General features: G+C 37.8%; 1 protein-coding gene across 2 annotated transcripts; it reads right to left on the bottom strand.

Annotated features, from left to right (window-relative positions):
- Positions 1 to 2,270: 2,270 nt before the first annotated feature.
- Positions 2,271 to 20,901, bottom strand: LOC122787798 (T cell activation RhoGTPase activating protein). 2 transcript variants are annotated; one of them, XM_044054702.1, is made up of 10 exons: positions 20,788 to 20,901; positions 19,429 to 19,514; positions 19,264 to 19,320; positions 18,335 to 18,401; positions 17,747 to 17,910; positions 15,817 to 15,978; positions 14,880 to 14,989; positions 13,760 to 13,949; positions 9,539 to 9,650; positions 2,271 to 4,243 (listed from the first exon to the last, which is right to left on the bottom strand). In XM_044054702.1, exons 2-10 carry the CDS (start codon positions 19,453 to 19,455, stop codon positions 2,913 to 2,915), a joined length of 2,220 nt encoding a protein of 739 aa, XP_043910637.1. In that variant the 5' UTR covers positions 19,456 to 19,514; positions 20,788 to 20,901; the 3' UTR covers positions 2,271 to 2,912. The 2 variants fall into 2 exon arrangements, with proteins under 2 accessions (XP_043910637.1, XP_043910636.1); XM_044054701.1 differs by having other exon boundaries at positions 19,429 to 19,510.
- Positions 20,902 to 22,447: the final 1,546 nt, after the last annotated feature.

The following is a 22,447-nucleotide window of genomic DNA, read 5'->3' as shown; positions in this document are numbered from 1 at the left end:
AAACCTCTTCTCAATTAAACATGTCAATCCCCTTCTACCTTTCCATTTAATCAATAACTTAATTTCCTCAGGTAACATTACTATCCAAACTTCTGTCAGCTGCCACATGATTTTCATGTATAAGTGTCTCAAAGGTTATACTGAAATCCAGGTACTAGTGCTTTTAATGGAGTATAGTACACTTTAGTGAAGAGACTTTTATCAAATGTTACTATAAATCTGAAAAGAATATTCTGTGCAAATTATGGTTCTCTTTCTTTCTTTCTTTTTTTTTTTTTTTTTGCAGACTCTGCAAGTAGCAGTAAAACCAAGCTGTTATATTCATGACTGTACTTAATATCTTGTATCAGGGAACATGTGGTTGCTAACAGATTGGCTGATTATACATGACTTGACCTTTGTTCAGTTTACCATGAGGTATAGGTAGGAAGTTGCTCATAGAAGGCATTAATTAATATGTAATTCAGAGTTAATTGCAAACATCATTTAATACTTACCAATCTAATTTATGTTGTATAAATGCAATACAGTTATGGAACCCACTCTTTTTTAAAAATTACCTAAAAGTCTTCAAAACTAATTTTAAAAATTGCTTGGTAGTTTCATGCTCAGCACAGGTGGCACCTTGTAACACAGGAAACTACACTTTATAGCTGACGTTGTGCTATTTTCTGTCTACCACGAATGAAAATTCAGTTTCGTAGAAAAACCAGAACTCAGGTCTTGAGCACTGTTGGTTTCCTTTTCCTGCCAGCCACCAACTAAGGCAAAACTTAGTCTGGTATACACACACACACACACACACACACACACATACATACACACACACACATCACCTACATTGCAAATAATGGTCTCAGGCAACCAGAAATAAAGCATTCTTTCAGTCATGATACAGTTAATAATTTGCTGTACTGTTATATTGGCTGACCTTGTTTTGGGACACTTAGGACCTTACATAGAAACTCTAGTCACTGCATTTGTAAAGCACAAAAATGTTCAAAGGAGCAGGGAATGTTTGCACATGATAGGTGCTCCCAGCTATTAACAACAAGCCTTCAAGAACCAATCTGCATAAACAACATGACAGACTTGTATGTATTCAGTGCACTCTATTCTCAATGCTTTCAGAAGGCAATTTGTTTCCTAAATGCATATGCAATTGATCAGAGATGTAGGATTTGATTTGTATCTGATATGACTAACTATAGACTTACAAGAGGTATGCAAGAAAAATAACCACCCTGGTTTACAAAAGGATGCCACTTGTTCTAGGGCTGTCCTGGGACTGAGAACTGAGACTTCATAATCCTGTTGTTCTTTCCTGGGGATTTAGATTGCTGGAACTCTATGCTAACTGCCACTGATGACATTTAGATTACAATATGATATCTGAAAATAATCCACAGTCACATATCAATCCTTCTCAGTTTGCAGGATCCTAAGGCTCTTCTAACTCCTTCTCTGTTTCTATACCATATCCTTAGGCTACTGCTCAGGCTGTAATGCCTCTATTTTTTTTAACGCTCTCACTATCTTTCTGTGTCAATAACTTTTTGGTTATTATTTTCCTAACTGAAACTAACATTCTATTTATTTATTTTTGGTCATGTACTATAGCAGTTAGTATCACACATTGCACTACCTACATACTATTTTTTTGGACACTACATCATGTATAGTGAGAGTGACTATTATTGTCTATAATGTTTTTAACTCTATAGAATCATCTAAATATGTAGTATATCTATATTATAACATCTATTGGATTTTATTGTATTTTTATTGTACTGTATGTGGAGCTTTTCTCCCCGGGCCTCTGCTGAAAATGGGTTCTGTAGACCCAGTCAGACCACCCTGGTAAACAAATGTCAAATAAGTTATTAAATAAATAAATAAATAAATAAACAAATAAAATAAGAGAACCTTATTTAAGGCATTGAAGCAAAGGACAGAATCCTATATCTGTGCAATGTTAAGAATTTTATGGAGGCAAATTGGTACAGCCACTGTGTATTTTAACAGTCTGTGTTGGCAAACTTAAAAGGGGATATCAAACACAGGATGAAAATTACTTTGTTTGGGATTCACCTTGTTGAGTTAGAATTGTGAACTGTCATACAACAACAGGATGGTATAATGCAAAGTGGGAGGAGGAGTGTGTGACTTGCCAAGCAGAATATGGTTGTGGGAGAAAATAGCTGGATAAAAGTTTACTTTGAAAAGTCAAGTAATGCATGTCTAAATGTCAAATTATAAACCACAAATCATAACATTCAAGGTGCTTTACTGTAGTGAAAGTAGTTGAACATTTAAATAGAAAACACAGAATTTACACATATCATGAAAAACATACAGAGGGGCAACATAGAAGTAACAATATAATACAAATTTTTGCATGAAACAAAGTAAGAAAGTGCTAGAAGAAGTGCTTGTCTCACAGAAGATCTGATTGAAATAATGAATGTTGCAACATTTTGATGTTTTTCTCTCTATATGAGAAGATCCATTTAAATATTTCACGACTTTAGTAAAAAAATATAAGAAGGCAATTATATTACATTTCATCAAACATACTTCATACAAGAAATACATTTTCACATTCAAGTCCTGTACATTCATTTTTGTCCCATGGTCCAGTTCTAATAGTTTAACACTGTAGAGGTCCATATATATATATATATATATATATTTATATATATATATATATATATATTTATATGTGTATATACTTGATGTTTTGACCAATTAAGCTTATTGTTTCAATAAAGTGATAGCTTTGCAGGAATGGCAGTTGTTTTTTTTTTGTTTTTGTTTTTTTTCTGAGATGTAAACATATTTACAATGTATGTACACATGTCCAAATATACACATAACAGAACTACACAGGGAATGCTATTGGTCCTCCACATTTACACATATGATTCCTTAGCATGTGGAATCTGTTTACAGAACTCTAGCAGTTGCTGGCTACAGCACTGCTGTGGTCGCTTATCTCTTTGTTTAACAGTACTTTCAGACATAGTCCTTGGCCGAAATGCAGATGCCACCATGTACAAACTTGCATCAATGGGTTTTTGGATGACATTGTCAGGTGTTATTTCTTTCTGGTGATCAAACTTAACACTAGTCCTTGAGAAAAGATAGTCCACATCCTGGACCTGGGTCCTACTGCTGATAAAACAGTCTGTGAGAGAAGACGGTCTGTCTTTCCTGGGAAGTGTGTCATTCCGTAATATTATAGAATTAGGTAACTCCTTATGAAGGAAAGAAGGTAATGCTGCAGGACTGCTTTTTAGTGTCTGCCTCATAGCTTCCACTGTCATATTTTTAGGGAAAACAGGTAAGGCTTGCTCATTCTGAGTTGCCTCTGCATAAGATGGCGGCTTTCCTGGAATTTTGCTGTCAACCATTTGAAATACTTCATCAGCTGACAATAAACGAGGTCGTACAGTTGGCTTTACCTGCTCTGTCCAGCTAGCTGAATCTTCTTGAACGATGTCACAGGAGGATTGTTTTTCCTGTTTTGAACTTGTTTTGATATTATCTTTTCTAAAGCTTAGTGACTTTCCAGGACCCCAGCTTCTTGTTTGGCCTAGAGGCTTCTTGGCGTAACAGAAAGACATCGATGTCTTTTTGATGCTCTTATTGTGCAGCTCATTTACAATGAAGGACTGATGCCTAGTAGCAGGACTTTTCTTCGGAGCTGATGGAGATGGGGGAGGAGAGCTAGTAAACACAGAGCTGTCTGAGTTTGAGCGAGAGCTGTCCAATGAGCATGTGGATGATGCCTTGGATGAACCTGTAGGGGACACATCTAGTTGCAAGGCAGCACCTTCTGTTTCTTTCATTACTTTCTTATCGGGCAACTTTTCTCTAAGATGTTTAGCCAGTCTGTGTTTTTTTAAGCCTTGAACCTGAAAGAGTGAATTTTCTTGTTCAACAGGGAAGTTATCATGACTTCGAGCAAGCTTTTGACTGCTCATTTTTGAGACTGAAATCTCCTGTGAAGGTAAAATATTTGGCTCAGAACACCTTCTCTCCATTCTGCTTAAGTACTGTTCAGAAGACAGTAATGATCTTATTGGTTCTTTACCTCTATGACACAGTAACAGTTGTGAACTTAATTCATCTTCAGAACTTGAGCTGATCTTGGTCTTAATACATAATTCATCAGGATCACAGTCGCCATCTTGGTAAGTAATGTCACAGGCAGAGTCATTTTCTTGGCACAAAGATAAACCTGGCAAAATAAGAAATTAGGGAATTCAGTAATACTTCAACTTACTGTTTAATGCATTTTTATTTCAAAATACACAATAATGGCTAATTCTAGCAACCCACTTACAACATGAAGGATAGCCGATTCTTTGTGGGAGAAATATAACTTATTCTAGCCATAACCACTGATGAAGACCATTCTTCAGAAATCTAAGCACTTGCATCCATTTGAAGCAACAGCTATATTATGGTTTAATTAAAAACAACATGCTGCATTCTTTTGCAACTATAATGTTGTACTGATTTGTATATGAGTTTTTCATGAAAAAACAATGCTGAAAGTTGAAACTACATTCATCAACCTGGCTTTCATTTAAGAACCCTCAGTGGAGGTATGATTTTCACACCACTTTCACTGCAGTCATAGTGCAATCATTTTTACTTAATTCAGAAGCAAGCAATTATGTTAGCCAGACTTTACTAAATATCATAATGTACTCTTCTTTGGTTACACTAAGCTCTCCTGGTCATAAGATATTTATTTAATTTCAAACTTGAATATTTTCATTGTTTAATAGTTCCCATAGCAGCAGTTCCTAAAAGGAAGCATTTGCTGGTCTCTGTCACCACCCTTAATTTTGTTTAAATAACCAAAATGCTTTTTTTTTAATTAGGTGTTATCAAAAAAGGCAGTGTTTCACCTCATTCCTTTACTTTGTTATTATATAGCAGAATATGGCCATAGGAAACAGCAATGTTCTTATTTTATATGATTTATGAAGATTGCACTTTGTGACTATGTAGATACAGAAAGCCATGTAAAAAGAGCATTTTTCAAATAAAAACTTCTTACTTTGGCATTCATATTCAGATATAACCAGTTTAACTGTTCTTCACTAACATCTGCTACTTTCATAAAATCCAAGAAGTCCTCTATAAAAAGTTTGTAGTAGTTGGTTTGTTCTCTGTCTTTTCTCAGAAAATGTTTAAACTCTTAAGGCATCTAAGCTTAGCTGTCCCTGCTGTTGCGTCTGCTACAGGGCTTCACATGTTATTAACTTGTGAGATACCCGATCCTACTGTATTACATATCCCTGCTACCACCTGACTGTAGTAAAATACATAGTCCCCCACAGCCCTAACTCTAACCCTAAATCCTGAGTCCTTACTCCCTAACCCTAAAACTTCACTTGTGCTCTCTAAACCTAAATTTCCCAGTCTATGTCTAACCCTAAATCTCTCCTCCTGCTCCTAAACCTAAATTTCCAATCATGCCCTAAACCAAAAACTGTTCTTCTGCTCCCTAAACCTAAATTTTCATCCCAGTCACTGCCCAAACCCTAATCTAAACTCCCACTTCCTTTCCCTCCCTCCCCACAGCTGACACACATACTTGAATATGTTTTGTGATAAGGTGCGCCAGCTTCACTCTCTCCACAGTGCTGCTGCGTGCCAGAACACATATTCAGTTTTGACTGTGAGTGATAGCAAGTGGGAACTGTACATGCTTGAGATCCTGGCTGCAAGACTGTGTTCTACAAACAGTTGGTTAAATAGGGTATCATCTACTGGACCTAGGCTTCCTACAACAAAACTTTCTAGTGTTTGCTATCTCTTTCTTGGATACAAACACATTTCAAGGTTTCCTTGTTGGAGTTTTTGATTCTATCCAATCTAGAACTGTCCCTTACACTACCCCCTGCTGCTGTTCAATGCTGATTAGAACAGCTTTGCATAGTGTGGGAAAGGATCATATTTTGGTGGTTTAGTACTGCTTCCCATACCTGGCTGTAACTTTTGTAAGATAATTACTGAATGTGTTTTTATGATATCTGCATAAAGATCAATGTAGAAAGCTAAATGACTTTGATAATAATGTCTCACTATTTCATTGGCCCTGGGACAACGTTTAGTATAATCTGACTATTCTGCTAGAATTTATACAAACAGAATGTCACTTGTTAATGAGGAAGTTAAAGACAGAATGTTTTGTACAAAGAAGAAATTGTAGAAGTACAACAGCTCATTTGTAAACTGAATTGAATAACACTGTAAAGCCATTCAAGACATTTGAAACAGGATTAGACTAATAGCAGACAGCTGTTTGTACTTCTGATCTTTGGGGGGGGACAAGCTGTTTTCCCTACCATCATTACCACTAGTAACAACCCCCCCTCCCAGTGAATACAATGTACCACTACTACTAATAATAATAATAATAGCTGTCATTTATATATGTACTTGCGTAACTATAGGTTCATAGGTTCATAGATAGGTACTAGGCTATCTGCCCGAGGGCATTTATAAGCCTAGCCAGAGTGTGTCGGCTTTTGCTGCCCCATTGATTAATTAACTGATCCTCTGTCAAGCAGAGCCAATGAAGTCATCCCAGGGGTGTATTTTCTGTTACCCATCCACTCGTCAAGGTTTCTCTTGAAGAGTGTTAGTGAGGGGCTCTGCCTGATGTAATCTGGAATTTTGTTCCAAAGCACGGGGAGTGTCTGTGACAGTAATCTATCCCTCCAGCATGTTCTATTTATTGTTGTGGCGAGGTTTAGCTCACTAGAGAGTGTGGCACGCAGTGACTTGGATTTCTTTAGGTTGAGCATATCCATCAATTCTGAGTTGGACATGGCTTTGTAAGTCAAGCAGAGATCACCTCTGAGTAAGCGATATGCCACTGAGTACAGCTGGAGTTTTTTCAGTCAGGCTGCATAGGACATATGTTTGAGACCAGTAATCCTCTTGGTGAGGTACTTTGTGGTCTTTCCAGCTGTTGGAAGTGTCTTGTGAGGTACATCCCAAACGGGGCATTGTACTCTATGATGGGTCTAATGAGTGACGAGTAGAGGGGCACTATAACCTCTTTATTTTTAGATGAGAACCCTTTAGTAATCAGATGGGCCACATAGAAGAATTTCCTAACTACTTTGGCAATATGATTGTCAAAGGAGAGATTGCTATCTACCTGGGTCCCCAGATCTCTTATTGCCTCTTCTGTATTAAGGGGGCTGCCACCTATGTGGTAATTCGTGGGTGTTTTGTTTTTCCCAAATGGGATGACTATGCATTTTTTTGGCATTTAGCTTGAGGCTATGACTTTGACATCAGGTGTCCGTCTCAGTAAGGCCCTTTTAGAGGATGTCCGTGTCAGCCGGAGAGTTAATTATGGCTCCCAGTTTGCAGTCATCAATGAACTTGGTTAGCCATAGTCCTCCTGTGTTTGCCTGTACTTCTGAGAAGTATATGCTGAACAGTAGTGGTCCCAGGACCGAGCCTTGCGGGACACCACTTGTGACTGGTTTAGAGTTGGACCTGGAGCCTGCTATTTTTACCATGTGAGTTCTGTCTGTAAGCCAGTTGGCAACCCTTCTCATGACGTAGGGGTTTATGTTCAGGCTGGTGAGTTTTTCTGTAATGCCTGAGTGGGGAATGGTGTCAAAAGCCTTGGCAAGGTCAAGGTAGGCTGTGTGAACCATCTTTCCCTCATCTATGGCCTTGGTGACTGTCTCGAAGAGGTCAACCAGGTTTAGTAGGCATGATCTGCCCTTAACAAAGCCGAACTGGGTTGGGTCAAGTGTTTGGAGGTTCCCAATGTCTTTGTTTATGAGTTCCATGATGATGCGCTCCATAACCTTGCAGACCAGGCTAGTCAGTCTTATGGGGCGATAGTTACCAGGGTCAGTTGTGGCCCCTCCTTTGTGGAGAGGAATAACCTTTGCTGTGCACCATTCTATGGGCACATAGCCTGTGTAAAGGCTGAGGTTGAACAGCGTGTTTAGGTGAGGGGTTAGTTTGTTCTGTAGTTCATGCAAGACAAAGCCTGGGACACCATCTGGTTCCATTGATGCTGTGTTTTTGGCTTTTGAAAGGGCTGTTTTCTCCTGTGCGTCTGTGATTTTTGGGACACTACACTTTTCCGGTATTGTTGGTGTGGGCCCTTTTGGAGATGAGAGGGGTGGGGTGATGTTTGCACTGAATCTATCTGCCAGGATGTTGGCAATATCAGTAGGTTCAGTATATTCTGTGCTATTTTGCACTAGTTCAGAGCATATCTGCGAGTTGCCACTTAGATTCTTAACATAGCTAAAGAAGGCTTTGTGGTTATCTTTTGAATCCTTGGCTATTTTTCTTTCGAAGTTAGCCTTGGATGATTTCATGAGGGACCTGAGTTTCTTACTGATACTGATCAAGGATGTCTTTCCTTCTTGGGGTTTGTTTTTTTTTCTGAACAAGTTTCCTCCTTCTATTGTATAGCCTGTTTATTGCAGGGGTCCACCAAACTGGTCTCCTTCTTTTAGAGGAGTGAGTCTTGGTTTTGCTAGGGATGGCATGATCCATGCATCCTTGTAGGTGCTCATAGAGTGCATTTGTAAAGGTTTCTGCATCTTGGGCAGCATTATCCTTTAGCATGGGGGCTGTGAAACTTACCACCTCTGTCTTAAGTAAGATGAAGCTTGCTTTAGAAAAGTTTTTTACTGTGATTTCCTTAGTTGGGGGTGGTGGTGGGGTGTGGACATCCAGTGTGATTAGTTTATGGTCTTATCTAAGCAGTGATGGGTTGACCTCTGGTGTGGAACACCTGTCGCCCATGTTGGTGATGACCAGGTCCAATATGTTTTTACCTCTGGTAGGGGAGTTTACCCCAGCTGATCCAGGGCATTTGAGTTGAAGAATTCCAGGAAGTGCTGGGCCTAGGAGTTTGTACTCGAGTAGTTTTCTCAGTGAATAGTAAGATAATTGAAATTGCCCAATATCAGGGTGTTTGGTAGGACCTTCATGTTTTCCACTGTCTCCAGAAAGGTGGAGTGGTTGTCCTGGGTCATGGAGGGTGATCTGTAGCAGGCCACAATTTGCATTGCAGATATGCCCAATGTTAGTTGCACATGGATGATCTCAGAAGTATCATGCTGCGCCACTAACCTGGAGGTGTAGGTATCCTTGATGAATATGGATACACCCCCTCCTTTTGTATTTCGGTCCATGTTCTGTGGCCGAAACGTGTGGTATGAGTTGTAGCCTGGTAGTGCTGGGGTGCTCTCTGGAGCCTTGAACCAGGTTTCAGTTACTGCACAGATGTCAATGTTCTCCATACTGAGGAGTGCTTTGAGGACGTGCATTTTGAGATTTAAACTCCTGGCGTTGAGTAGCATAACCCTCAGTTTTTTGTTAATTTTGCTGTTTATGGAGGTGGGTTTGACTTTTGAGCCTTGCCTAAAAAAGGCACTATGGGGGCAGCAAGAGCCTTGGCCAGTATTCGAAAGCCTAGGGTACAAAGAAAGTATCAGGAAATGTTCTTATGCTAGAGTGCACATACCTGAGACACTGAGTTCTGCTGCACTTTCAGAAGGTGTTCCCAGCAGCTGCAGTATTTCATCACCAAAGATCTTGCAGCAGTTCTTTATTAGGAATGTCACCAGAGGTGTTACCTGAGGAACAAACAAGTAGAGAAGAAGGTCAATCATTTGCTACTAATTTAGAATACATTTCTTGATGAAGATTATAAGTTAATACTATGTGTGCACTATGTTACATTCTTTCATAGTGTAAGCTTGTGTTGTACTTCCATTAAACCACTGGCTGCTACTTTCAACTGTCAATGTTATGATGACATAAAAGGATTCTCTCATTCTTGCCACTTTTTATAGCCCATCCTTGCTGATAAAGGTTTCATGGAAAACAGTTCTCAAAACTCCTACAGAATGGAAAACAAACCATGGGCATTTGTGTTTACCCAGAAGCTGCAATTGTGTGACAGGGTGGTGCTAAATGAACTGAATGAAACTGGCACTGACAAAAGCATATTAGGTATCATGGAAGAGCTGCTTTGAGTCGGCAGGTGTGCTTGTCTGTTCTTATACTTTATAGTCCAAAAAAAGAAGAAATACCACAAAAATTGAACAAAATGACCACTGGCACTTCACCCCAAAAGAACACAGGTTTAATAAGATTAAGCGCTTTTTGTCTCAGTTTAGCCTAAATTGCCAGAGAAGCTCCTGTTTTTCTAACATTAAATGGTAAGGACCCCCTTTTATACTCACTGGTACTTGACTAATTACATCAGAAGTAACTAACAACCCAGTTCAGGACATTATACCAGAAGTGAGACTTACTACAGTGAGATTCCCTAGTAGTTTTAGAACTTCTTTTTGTTTAGAAACAAAGGACATTTAATTTATTTTGAAAAGAAACTGAAATCTACTTATGACGGAACAAGAAGTTTTAGAGAAATTAGGAAGTTGTCCATCATTTGTGTACAGAAAAAATCTAAAGAACATTTTAGAAATAGCACCCCAGATATTTAGTAGAAAGGAAGGTACTTACAAGTGTGAAAGTTGCAATTATTGCAAATACATTGCCACAGGGACACAACTTGGAATTGGTACCAACAGAATAAGAGTGAAGGGTAGATTTAATTGCAATTCTAAATCTGTTGTTTACTTGGCTACTTGTGCAGTCTGCCCAGCATTTTATGTTGGGAAGACTGACAGGAGTTTAAAAGAGAGAATTTACGAGCATGTCTATCACATTAGGAAAAAGACCCCCACTAATGCTTTAGCTAGACATTGTACAGAACATCCTACCCACCACATCCTTTTCAAAGTAATTAGTCAAGTACCAGTGAGTATAAAAGGGGGTCCTTACTATTTAATGTTAGAAAAACAGGAGCTTCTCTGGCAATTTAGGTTGAACTCATATAACCCTCCTGGGTTAAATGAAGTCACCTCTATTGCATGCATTTTAAAATTGAGAAATTTAATACGTTAGAGGAATTCTCTTTTTTTGCTTAGGGTTCATTTTATAGGTATCTATTAGACGTGTTTTGTCAGGAATGTCGTGTTTAGATAGCTATGTTTCTTTTTCATTTCCTTATATAATTTAATACCACTTGTAAACATGTTTGTTTAGTATTTAGTATTAGTATTATGTGTACAACCACCATAAGAACAGTTTTTAATGTAGTGAGACGACAACGTTTTTCTACTCATTTCATTCTACTTTAGTTTATTTTATCTTATTTTATCTAATTTTATTACACTTTGTATTTTGTACCTAGTGACACCTTAGGTCTATATGTGATTGATTGATTGATTTTTTTAAGTTGACATGTACTTAAATAGAGTGTTTGCTTTGTTGAATTGTCTGAGGAAGTCTGCTATTGTAGAGATGAAGAGCGCTTAACCTTATTAAACCTGTGTTCTTTTGGGTTGAAGCACCAGTGGTTGTTCTGTTCTTATATTTTGTCAATATCAACAAGCATTGGTACTAGTAGCACTTTTGGTACAAATGTCAGGGACACTGTATTAACAGAAGTATTACTACTTTTGTTGATAGTAATATCAGTGGCATGCTATCAACATTAGTATTATTACTTCTGTTGGTACAAATGTCAGTGACACAGGATCGGCATTAATATTATTACTTCTGTTGATACTAATGTCAGCGGCATATTATCAACATAAGTATTATTACTTCTGTTGGTACAAGTGTCAGTGACACAGTATCAGCATTAGTATTATTACTTATGTTGATACTAATGTCAGCAGCACATTATCAACATAAGTATTATTACTTCTGTTGATACTAATGTCAGTGGCACATTATCAACATACGTATTATTACTTCTGTTGGTACAAATGTCAGTGACACAGTATCAGCATTAGTATTATCACTTCTGTTGATACTAATGTCAGCAGCACAGTATCAACGTAAGTATTACTACTTCTGTTGGTACTAATGTCAGTGGCACATTATCAACATTAGTATTACTACTTCTGTTGGTACAAATATCAATGACACAAAATCAACATTAGTATTATTACTTCTATTGGTACTAATGTCATTGGCAGTGCTACTGCCTCTATATCAGTGTTGTCATAAACCATTAACATGGGTCTGTTAATAATGTTATACATAGCAAAGAGCAACCATTATTTCAATGGACAAGGTTTATGGGTAGTGAAACTTGTTACACAAACAGAGAAATGCACACATGGTAATGCTGGAGACTTTGGCACAGTTAAATAATGGAAAAAAAGAATGTTACATTTTGTTACTTCTTTATGACACTATGGTGTGAACCCAAAATAACATATAGGAACAACATACTGCCAGTCATCTAAACTACAAAGAAGCAAGAGTTACATTAAATATGAAAATTCTGGAGTCTGCAGTAGGCTGTGTTGAGTCCACATATGACACTTGAGAAGGAGGTTAAGAGGGAGGAGTTTCAGTCTTATACTACTAAGGCCGAGAGTTATCCAGGACAAGAGTGAATTGGTACACTGGTCTGATACATAAGGTTCACTGCTATTGCAGATGACCATGCAATGTTTATGCATTCAAATCAACAGTAAGACACACATGAACACACACACATGCATACATATGCGCATGCACGCGCGCACACACACACACACACACACACACACACACACACACACACACACACACACACACACACACACACACACACACACACACACACACACACACACACACACACACATGCACATATGCACACATGCACACACACACACACACACACACACACACACACACACACACACACACACACACACACACACATGTACACACACACACACACACACACACACACACACACACACACAGAAACACATGTACACACACACACACACACACACACACACACACACACACACACACACACACACACACACACACACACACACACACACACACACACACACACACACACACACACACACACACACACACACACACACACACACACACACACACACACACACACACACACACACACACACACACACACACACACACTGTTTTAGTATCTACCTACAGTTGTGAAGGGTTGGCAGGTCTTTATCTACCTACAGTTGTGAAGGGTTGGCAGGTCTAGATCTTAAAAGACAAATCCTGCATTGGGCAACTACTGACAGGAAGTGAAGCAGAATGTCATGGTACCTGAAGGTGTATTGCTGAGAGGTCTTGCCTTAAGTACTTTGCATATTTTCTTTACTCAGCAGAAGTGACACTGAGCATGTACATTAGAGGACACTCTAGGGGGTGTGGACTGTTAAAGAACCCACAGACCATTGGTATGTTGAGTGTGGGAAGATCTGATCAGAGGCCAGGTTAACTTTTCTATTCATACCTGGATGGTACACAAACTCTGAATAGTGTAGATGTCCATGCTGATGAGGGGAGGGGTGGCAAAAGAAGAGGTTTACTAGACCAGTTTTCTCCAAGAGGGCATTGAGTTTTTAGAAGCTCCTCATAATAAAAACAATAATTGGGAAGAACAGAATATTGATGAAAACATGAACGGTGATACTATTCTAAAATTGAAGCGGGCTGATTATTTACTTGAAAGTATTCCATACAGAAAAATGTAGTTTACAGTACTTTGATACAGAGTGGGAAAAAGACATGACAGATTTAAACTACCCTGAGCTAACAAATTTACCTTACAATGTAGATATAAGTAAAATAGAAGATATTATAGCACACATTGTCAAAAAGTAAAGCTTACTTTTGCATTTATATCTTTCTGGGCTTCTAAAGGCAGAATTTTGTCCTGGTTCAGCATGTTTGGTGCAATGCAGATGGCAAGGTTGCTGGCATCCATCCTGTTAATGTGCGCTTTTTCATGGATGTGATGCAGAACACAAAATAAATGCTGCAGCAATATCAGATTAGGCTTTGGTAGCTTGTCCAGCACTCTGAAAGTAAAGCAAATACAAAATGTTAGCCAAGCTGTTACTTCCTTTTTTTTTATTTGCAAAAAAGCCCGCCAACTTTCACTTCCTCCAAAAGGCAGAACTTGACAAAACTCCCACTTAAGCATCTCTGGTAGCAAATGAAACTAGGTGACCACAAAGAAATAACTTTCACTAGTACCCATTCACAAATATCATAGCAAATTCATTGTTATAAAAATGTGATGGCCAGTGGTATTATCGACTTCCTGAATCCCACTACTCACTTTCATTTTACAGTAAGAACAGAGCCATTAATTACACCTTCTGAAGTGGATACAACTTATCAAAGACCATTTTCATATTATTAATACTGTTATGATACAATATGTTTATATAACCGATACAGTGTATGCATGGGTCAGTGAATATCTAAGAACTCAGACATGAAGTAGTTGGCCTCCATTGCAGGCTGTATACATCTGTACAGTGTAACACAAGCTGAGTGGTCTGTGGAAGCGCAAATCTAATTTCCACAGGAACATTTTAGCTTGGGGTACATCTTTATCAGCTCAGAGGCAGGGACAGCAAATTATATGTACAGCATTTTTACAATATATTGTCTATGTGGTTTCCATTAATATTGCCAATATGTATAGGATAAAGTACTCTATTCTCTCCGAGCCGATGGTTTCAATTTCTGTGAAGCTGATATGTTTGTGATTTATTTTCTTTTACTTTAAAAATATAAATGTATTTTATTGATTTTCTAGAAGGTGCACCTTTTTGTTACATACACGCAGTATCCTGGTACGAGTAAACATTTAGCTTAAAACAACAGCAAAGTGTATTTTATCTCCGCCTCTATACACAGCGTAAGTTACATATGTCATCCAGTCACATAACATTTCTATCATTGTCCGTTCTCAGTGATGACTGCTTTGTAAAACTTACTTCTTTAGTTCTTCAATCCTCTCATTAGTGTCTTCTTTTTCCATAGCGGCCATCCACTTGTCATAAAGTTCTGAATGTAGCACATACTGGGGAATGCATCTCAGAAAATCCTGCAAAGTATCAGAAATGATGTCAGCATAAAATATTCCAGGGAGGGCAGGATACATATTTGGAAACAAAGAACTTAGAGAAATTATAAATAAATAGTTATATTATATAGTCTGAAAGCATTTTAAAAAAGTGAGTGTTATGATGGTGTTGGGGGTGGGGTTATACTTTGTCTTACAAAAGATAAACTCTTAACCAAACAACAACTCCTCACAATTGGCATAATCTTTTTAGTAGGATTACCCAGCTAATCTTTAAATCGTAAGTAACTAACTGTGGTCAATGTCCAGCAGGCCTTTTGTCATGCAGCTGTACGTGTACACACTAAACCACAGTGCTGATATCTTTTTTGGTTTGTTTGTAAAGAGTAATCCACTGATGGCCTGGAAGGTTAATGCACCATAATGAAATGACCACTTCATGGGAGGATATGAGCATAAGCAAAGTATTAAAGACTGTGTGTTTCCTTGTATAGGAACTCCAGCTCATGAGTGCCACATCACCAATTGTTTTGCTACAGTTATGGTGCCCTTGCTTTTGCAAAGTTCTCAGATATCAGTGAATGTGGCATAACTATGTCCAAATCAGGTTTCATTGCACTGTAAGCATGCAAACAGACACACACACACACACACACGCACACACGCACACACGCACACACACACACACACACACACACACACACACACACACACACACACACACACACACACACACACACACACACACACAGAGGAACTCACATAGAATTCAGTTCCTCAGTTCTCTCTGTGACGTACATGCCTTCTATTATGTAAACTATTTTCAGGATGACAGACATGATAATTACCTTGAAAACAGCAGCTAGTAGGTGCACAGATTTGTCCTCCAGTGGAACATTGACTCCACTATTTAACTCTTGCTTTAGTCCTTTACGTGCCTTTTCATTGGCTGCCCTGCGGAATATTCCTTCAGTGTAGAGGCCTTTCAGGAACAGCATCATGAGAATGTCCTAAAGGAATTTATGGAATCATAATATAACAATTGTGATAAACATGACTATCTATATGTTTCTATAACTATTTGCATATCAGCAGTTTTCTTTGTTTTACAGAATATTTGTCAACAACAAGCTAAGGAAGCTTCACAGATTATTCTTTTATCTCATTCTGCTGTTGCTGTGTGAACTACAGGATATTTCAGCAAATCTAAAGAGAAAGGCTCAGACATGAGATCTTCTGTTTCATGATAACTGGACTGAAAGGCAAGACTGCATTGTGAGTACCATGTTACCTCCATACCTAAAAGAGGTTAATTAAGAAAACATATAACATATTGTACATCAGACAATCAACAAGCAACTTCATGGATTATGCAGATCCTTAACACAATCCTGTGAAAACTATGTTTCTAGATAGGAAGCCTTTTTATTAAATTCGTTTTACCCCACACATCTGATGATCTGGTGTTGTTGGTGCCCTCCTCAATTTAATCTCTGGGATCAGCTGTATACCTGGATCTGACCTGACATTTTAAGATCAGATGGGAGATCATGGTGCCCCAGTTTAGTGTCATTATGCTGATGTGAAGACCTTATTTTTGCCCTACCCCCAATAACCTGATCTGAAGACCTTATTTTTGCCCTACCCCTAATTCCCTGCTGTGAAGAACTTACTTTTGCCCTATCCCAAACCCACTCTTACACATGACATGCGTTGACATCATTCTTGGAACCCATGGACATCTGCTGGTATATCTCCAACATTCTGGTAGGCTATTGAACACCCTCAGTTTGAACTGGGGGTCGACAGCATGTATCAGCACTCCCTCCCCTTCTTATAGGATAGCTGTCTGCAGCCATTTTTTCTATCACCAGTTGACTTCTCATGAACCAATGCAAGTAGTTAAACCTGGATATTTTGGGCTCCATTGAGGACTACACCTCTAGGCAATACAGTGCTGACTACCCAGACTGGGAGTACTAAGATTAGAGCACACTTGTGCTATTTTCTGAAGTTACTGGAATTCTTAAAAAATAGATAAATAAACAAACAAAGATGTCTTAAGTCCTGTGTGTGTGTGTGTGTGTGTGTGTGTGTGTGTGTTTGTGTAGAAGGGAGGAGCACGTGGTCTAACTGTTGCCTGTTTAACCTGGAGTGGTTTAAATATTATTTATTTTAAGCCTCCTTATTTAGTGAGTATTTTGTATAATTTAATCTTCATTAACTCTAGTACTAGTAAATGAAGAGCCACCTCTGTTCATTGCATTATCCATTCCTATTTATATCCCCACTCATTAAGGCCAGTCATGTGAGCAGTCCTTCTAGCATCATTACTGAACTTGGCTGTTGACAGTTGTTATCAGACTAAAATGGAAGGTGTAGAATGATATCAGGTGGGACTACTGCTGCTTAGGGCTCTTAGTATAAGCAGTAACAACGCATTTCTGTTAATCAACTTTTACAGCAGTTCCCAGTACTTTAATTGGTAAGATGGTTTTCCTCTTGTCCCATTACTGCTTTACCATTTCCTACCACTAGATAGTAACTGTGCAGTCCAACATCCTAGACCCAGATCCTGGCACTCAGAAAAGCTGCCCTTGGTATAATCAGTTTGCCATCTTGTACCATATCCAAATCTCCCTGTTTAGGTCCATTTCTATCAAAGGATATTGCAATGCATATAAAGTAAAAAAAATAAAAAATAATAAATACATAAATAAAAAAATAAATAAGTAAAAAAAAGAATCAGTGAGTGTGGTTTACTGTTATTGTACTTACAAAAATTGGTTTTGGAAGTGTGTCATCCTCAAAAATGATTGACAAAGGCTGTCCAAAGAGCTGTGCTTTCAAATCAGGGTCTGACTGACTTGATGCAGAAGATTTTCTCAGCACTGCAGTTACAGATGGCCAGGAGATCACCTTTTTTCTTTTCTTACTGCTTTCTGCCAAATAAAGTAAACAAGTTTGTTTGTTTCAGCATTTTATTAACTAAACTCAACTACAAAGATACAAGACAGAAATAAAAAACAAGAAGTTCTAGTTTAATCCCATCAGCCCCAACCGCTACCACCCTTCCTGTTTTGTAAAGTTAGGCCAGTGTTGCCTAAGCAACATACATAGTTATCAACACAATCTGGAGATTTTGAGTACACAGATGTAAAAATCAATAAATATTATTTTAGCCTACAACCAATTTGTTTTAGCTACTAGTTTAAAATATCAAATCCCTGTGAATTTTACACTTCTTAGGTTGTGCTCTGTACATAAGCAGGACAAACTGTAGCTGGTAAAGTGGGTGGGTCTGTGGTTTCGAAAGTACATCTAGGACTTTGTTATTGCAAAATGCCTGTTTGTTTTCAAACTCACCTATGGTGCGGTAAGGGTCATTTACTGTTTCAGCAGATGCACACAACTCTTTTTTCATTGCTTCACCCTGAAAGCACAGATAAACACAGAATTTAACATAGCTTACTTCATCACAAGTTTGTAACACATAAATGCTTTAAATGAAATTTGATTTCTTTATGCCTTGACTATAACATCTCAGCTAGCACTGATAACAATGGCTACATCTTTTACACTCATATAATCGCTTGGTCAGTCCTTACACAATATTATTGTTATAAGATGTAGCTACTGAGTTAGAATATATATGTGTGTGTGTATGTGTGTGTGTGTGTGTGTGTGTGTGTGTGTGTGTGTGTGTGTGTCTAGTTATGTATATATATATATATATATATATATATATATATATATATATATGTATAGTTATACAGTTATATATTTATTTATCTATAGTCATATACACAAATTTCTAACTTCAGAGGAGACCAAAGAAATTTGGCCAAGACTCAAGTCCTTCATTAAACAAGTGCTAATAGATCTTCAACATTATCCCAACCTCTCAACAGGTCAGGCAGATTGGACAACAGTTTAACTTCTCATCCAAATAATTTAGCCTCATTGTTTTAGTAACCTGCTTCCCCAACTCTGCAGAATAACATTAGTACTACAGTATTAAACCAATCTGGTCATCTGTGTGTTTCATGTCTGAGGCTGAATGTTAAGAACTTATGAAACACAATGAAATTGTTTCATCAAATATTTTATTTTATTTATTTTCATTCTTCCACTCTATTGTAACAGCAGTTGATGTTCTACAAGTCTTAAATTTACTACCTTACTGATTTTCTTCATCTCAAAACTGATGCAGATTGTTTACAACATAATTACTTCCCTCATTCCCTGTTGACTTATTAAGACTGAACTATTTTGGTCAAAACTAAGGTGCTTACCTGTACTCTGGTAGCATCTGTGTAGTCATCCATTTTAGTTTCATTTACTGGTTTTTGCTAGAAGCAAACATAGTAAACCACAGTTTTAGTACACACTACATATTTTGTAAACAAAGTGGCATGCAGATAAAAAATCTTACATAGGGAGCATTATTTAACACTTACTGCATTGCAGACACTTATGACCTTCATGAGTGTTTGTGGTGAGTACACCTTCTGGAGTATGTTTTCTGCCTCTTTTGTTTACCTGTCTCCAAATTAAATCAGGAACAAATTACAGTCTGTTTAAATTGCAGCATTTTCTGACATCAAAAAGTTCCTTATCTGACATTACGTTTACAAGTCAACGTACTTTAAAGCCAGTAATATAACATCAGAATAAATTACATTTACTTCATCAATCTAAAGTGTAAAAATGCAATGTGTACTGCTAGATACTGACAGTAGTTGTGTGAAATCTGCAGAGGGCAGTGTAGAACATTTGCTTTTAAGTCTCTCATCTTCTGGTCCCCTGCATTCTAGTATAGTATGCCCAGCCTCATTTCTGGATAGTATATTTACTTTCAAAGGGTGGTGTCAGAAGGACAAATATCAGTCTTGCAATAATCAACTTTTATGTCACAACAAATTCTGTATCTGTTAACAAGTATCCAATCGCATTAATCAATAACTTATTAACTATGCTTGAAAACATCCAGATACTGTGATGTATCCATTGCATTCATAAATCCACGTACACATAGACGAGCAATAGCACTGAGCAGAGGAATACATAGATCCATACTTACACAGGCAAGTACAAAGACAGACAAACAGGTAAAAACACACACACGCACACACACACACACACACACACACACACACACACACACACACACACACACACACACACACACACACACACACACACACACACACACACACACACACACACACACACACACACACACACTTTGCCTGTAAATGAGAAGGGTGCGAATGATGCTTGGTGTTAGTTTTAAAATATGTTTCAGTATATGTTCTTCATTAGATAATTTATACTCAAATGTCATTTGAAACAGGACAAGCAGGAGGGTAAGCAATACAAGTGCACTTTAAGTGTTCTATGACACACATGCAGCTTGAAGCGGTTAATGAAAAACAATGTATAATTTCATGTATATATAAGTAGGCAGTTAAGAAAATTACTTATGTAAAAAGTCAGGGAAATGACAGTAGTATAAATAATATACATAATCCCTTTAAATAATCGTGATTTAATTTAAAGTTCATAGCATAAACAGACAAGCAGGTACACTGGGAAGGTATTTTAGACAGTGAGAGAGAAACTCAGAAAAGTGATGGAATGATAATACATGGAGACAAAGCTAGGCAGACAGATAAGATAAAAGTGATGGAATAGATAATAGTACAAAGGCTACATGGTTATGTACCTTCTTTCAGAAAATTAAAAAAATGCATTTAATGTTATTATAGACATGAAGGAGCATTATGTTTTAATAAATGTTTATTATAATTACTTACCAGGCTAGTCTATCAAGAGTTCTTTTATTTTAGGTAAACTGCAGGTAAAAAGCACATGACGCTCTGCTAGTAATCCACTGAGTTAGACTAAACAGTGCTACCCCCACCACGAGGTCTATATATGAACTGGGTGTAGGTAGGTGGAAATTCACAGAGTAATGGAGACAGGAAGAGACATCACGGAGGGTTGCAAAAGCTTAGACTTCCTCTTTCCTTCTGAGGTTGCTGCTTGTTTTTTTTTTATTTGATTAGTTTTGACATGTGGAAAGTGTAACCTTTTACTTTTATTTGCAGGTACAGGTTGCCATACGTCACTGGTAACAAAACTATTTTTATTGTGTTCGTATTTAATTGTAGGAAGGACTGTATTTCTTTGTCCTTACATAGTATGCAGGAACTGATATAATCGAAGAACAGTACCCACTACATTGTACAGTAGGTTCAGGCCAATAAGGCTATTGGTATTAAGTGTCATATTAAAGTTCTTCATCTGTAAAATAAACCACAGCCAGATGCTTCTTACTGTTTGCAACTAACCTAGTTGCCACCGACTATTCTGATACTCATATTTAGCCATTTCTAGCTCTGATTTATTTCCACTAGCATGAATGAATAAAGAATAATACCACAGACAAAAGCAAAAACATAAATAAATAATTGCAAACCATGGGTGTCAAGTCCATCATACATTGACTTACAAACATTATACAACTGATGTTCCATCTACACAGATCTGCTGATTGGTGAGTGAAGGCATGGCATCGTCATTCTAATGAAGAAAACAGAAAAAGATACATGAGTAACCCCCCCCCCCCCCCCCACACACACACACATCTTAATTCCACCTACTTCCATAGCTAAGCTTTGCTCAGTCAGACAGTATAAGCCAGGGGAAGGTAATTGGGAGTAACTGCTGCTAAGTAACTAATCTTGTCATTGGCTTCCACTGACTGGGATGGACGTATTACGCTACTTGTTTTCTTATCTCCCATTACCAATGCCATTAGCTATTCACCTCAACTGTGGCCCTGCTAAAATGTCATTCTCTTGTTCACCTGATGTAGGAGGGACACTGAGGACTTCCCACATTTTTTCCTGAACCACAGACGTGTGAAACCAGACTGAAAATACAAAATGTTTTACTCTTTACTGTAGAAAGTGAAGCATTTTGACTCAACATAAATCTTTATGTGGAAGTCTGAAATGTCATTCAGAAGGAGGGCAGATATTTAATTTTTGGATTTACAGTTAAAATTCCTAAAACATTACCAATGAGATTTAAAAATTAATTTGCCTATTTATTCATCAAAATTTTCTCAACAAGTGTAATCCTCTATTACTCTTGAATTTGCCATGATCGTTCAACATTGCTGAAGAAATAATATGGCATTTCATACTGCAAGGCTGCCTCTCTAACAGATCAGAATGATTCATTCCATGCTGTTTTTAGTGATGAGTCATTTCTAAGCAGACCAAGAAGGTGAAGCAAAGAAGAGGGTAACTTTCTTGAGACAATCATCTGTGTATTCTTTTTACCACATTACTTATCTTTTTCATTGCGGTTGTAACTATTGACTACAGTTCATGTACGTAGAATCATAATTACCCTAAATACTTGCAAATGACAAGCAGCAAGACACTTTTACACTAAAAATAAGTA

Source organism: Protopterus annectens, chromosome 13.part0 (assembly GCF_019279795.1).
Source record: "Protopterus annectens isolate FY-2018-M chromosome 13.part0, PAN1.0, whole genome shotgun sequence".
NCBI classification, from domain to species: Eukaryota; Metazoa; Chordata; order Ceratodontiformes; family Protopteridae; genus Protopterus; species Protopterus annectens.
Note: the sequence above shows the minus strand (reverse complement) of the source record. Positions and strands in the feature narration are given on the sequence as shown.

What these genes read in the sequence shown, in the direction of transcription:
- LOC122787798 (XM_044054702.1), bottom strand. Translation starts at nt 19,455, where the DNA reads ATGAAGGTCATAAGTGTCTGCAATGCA. An exon ending in TCATAAGTGTCTGCAATGCA is followed by an intron (nt 19,321 to 19,428) that starts GTAAGTGTTAAA and finishes GTTTGCTTCTAG; the next exon opens with CAAAAACCAGTAAATGAAAC. An exon ending in TGACCCTTACCGCACCATAG is followed by an intron (nt 17,911 to 18,334) that starts GTGAGTTTGAAA and finishes TTTATTTGGCAG; the next exon opens with AAAGCAGTAAGAAAAGAAAA.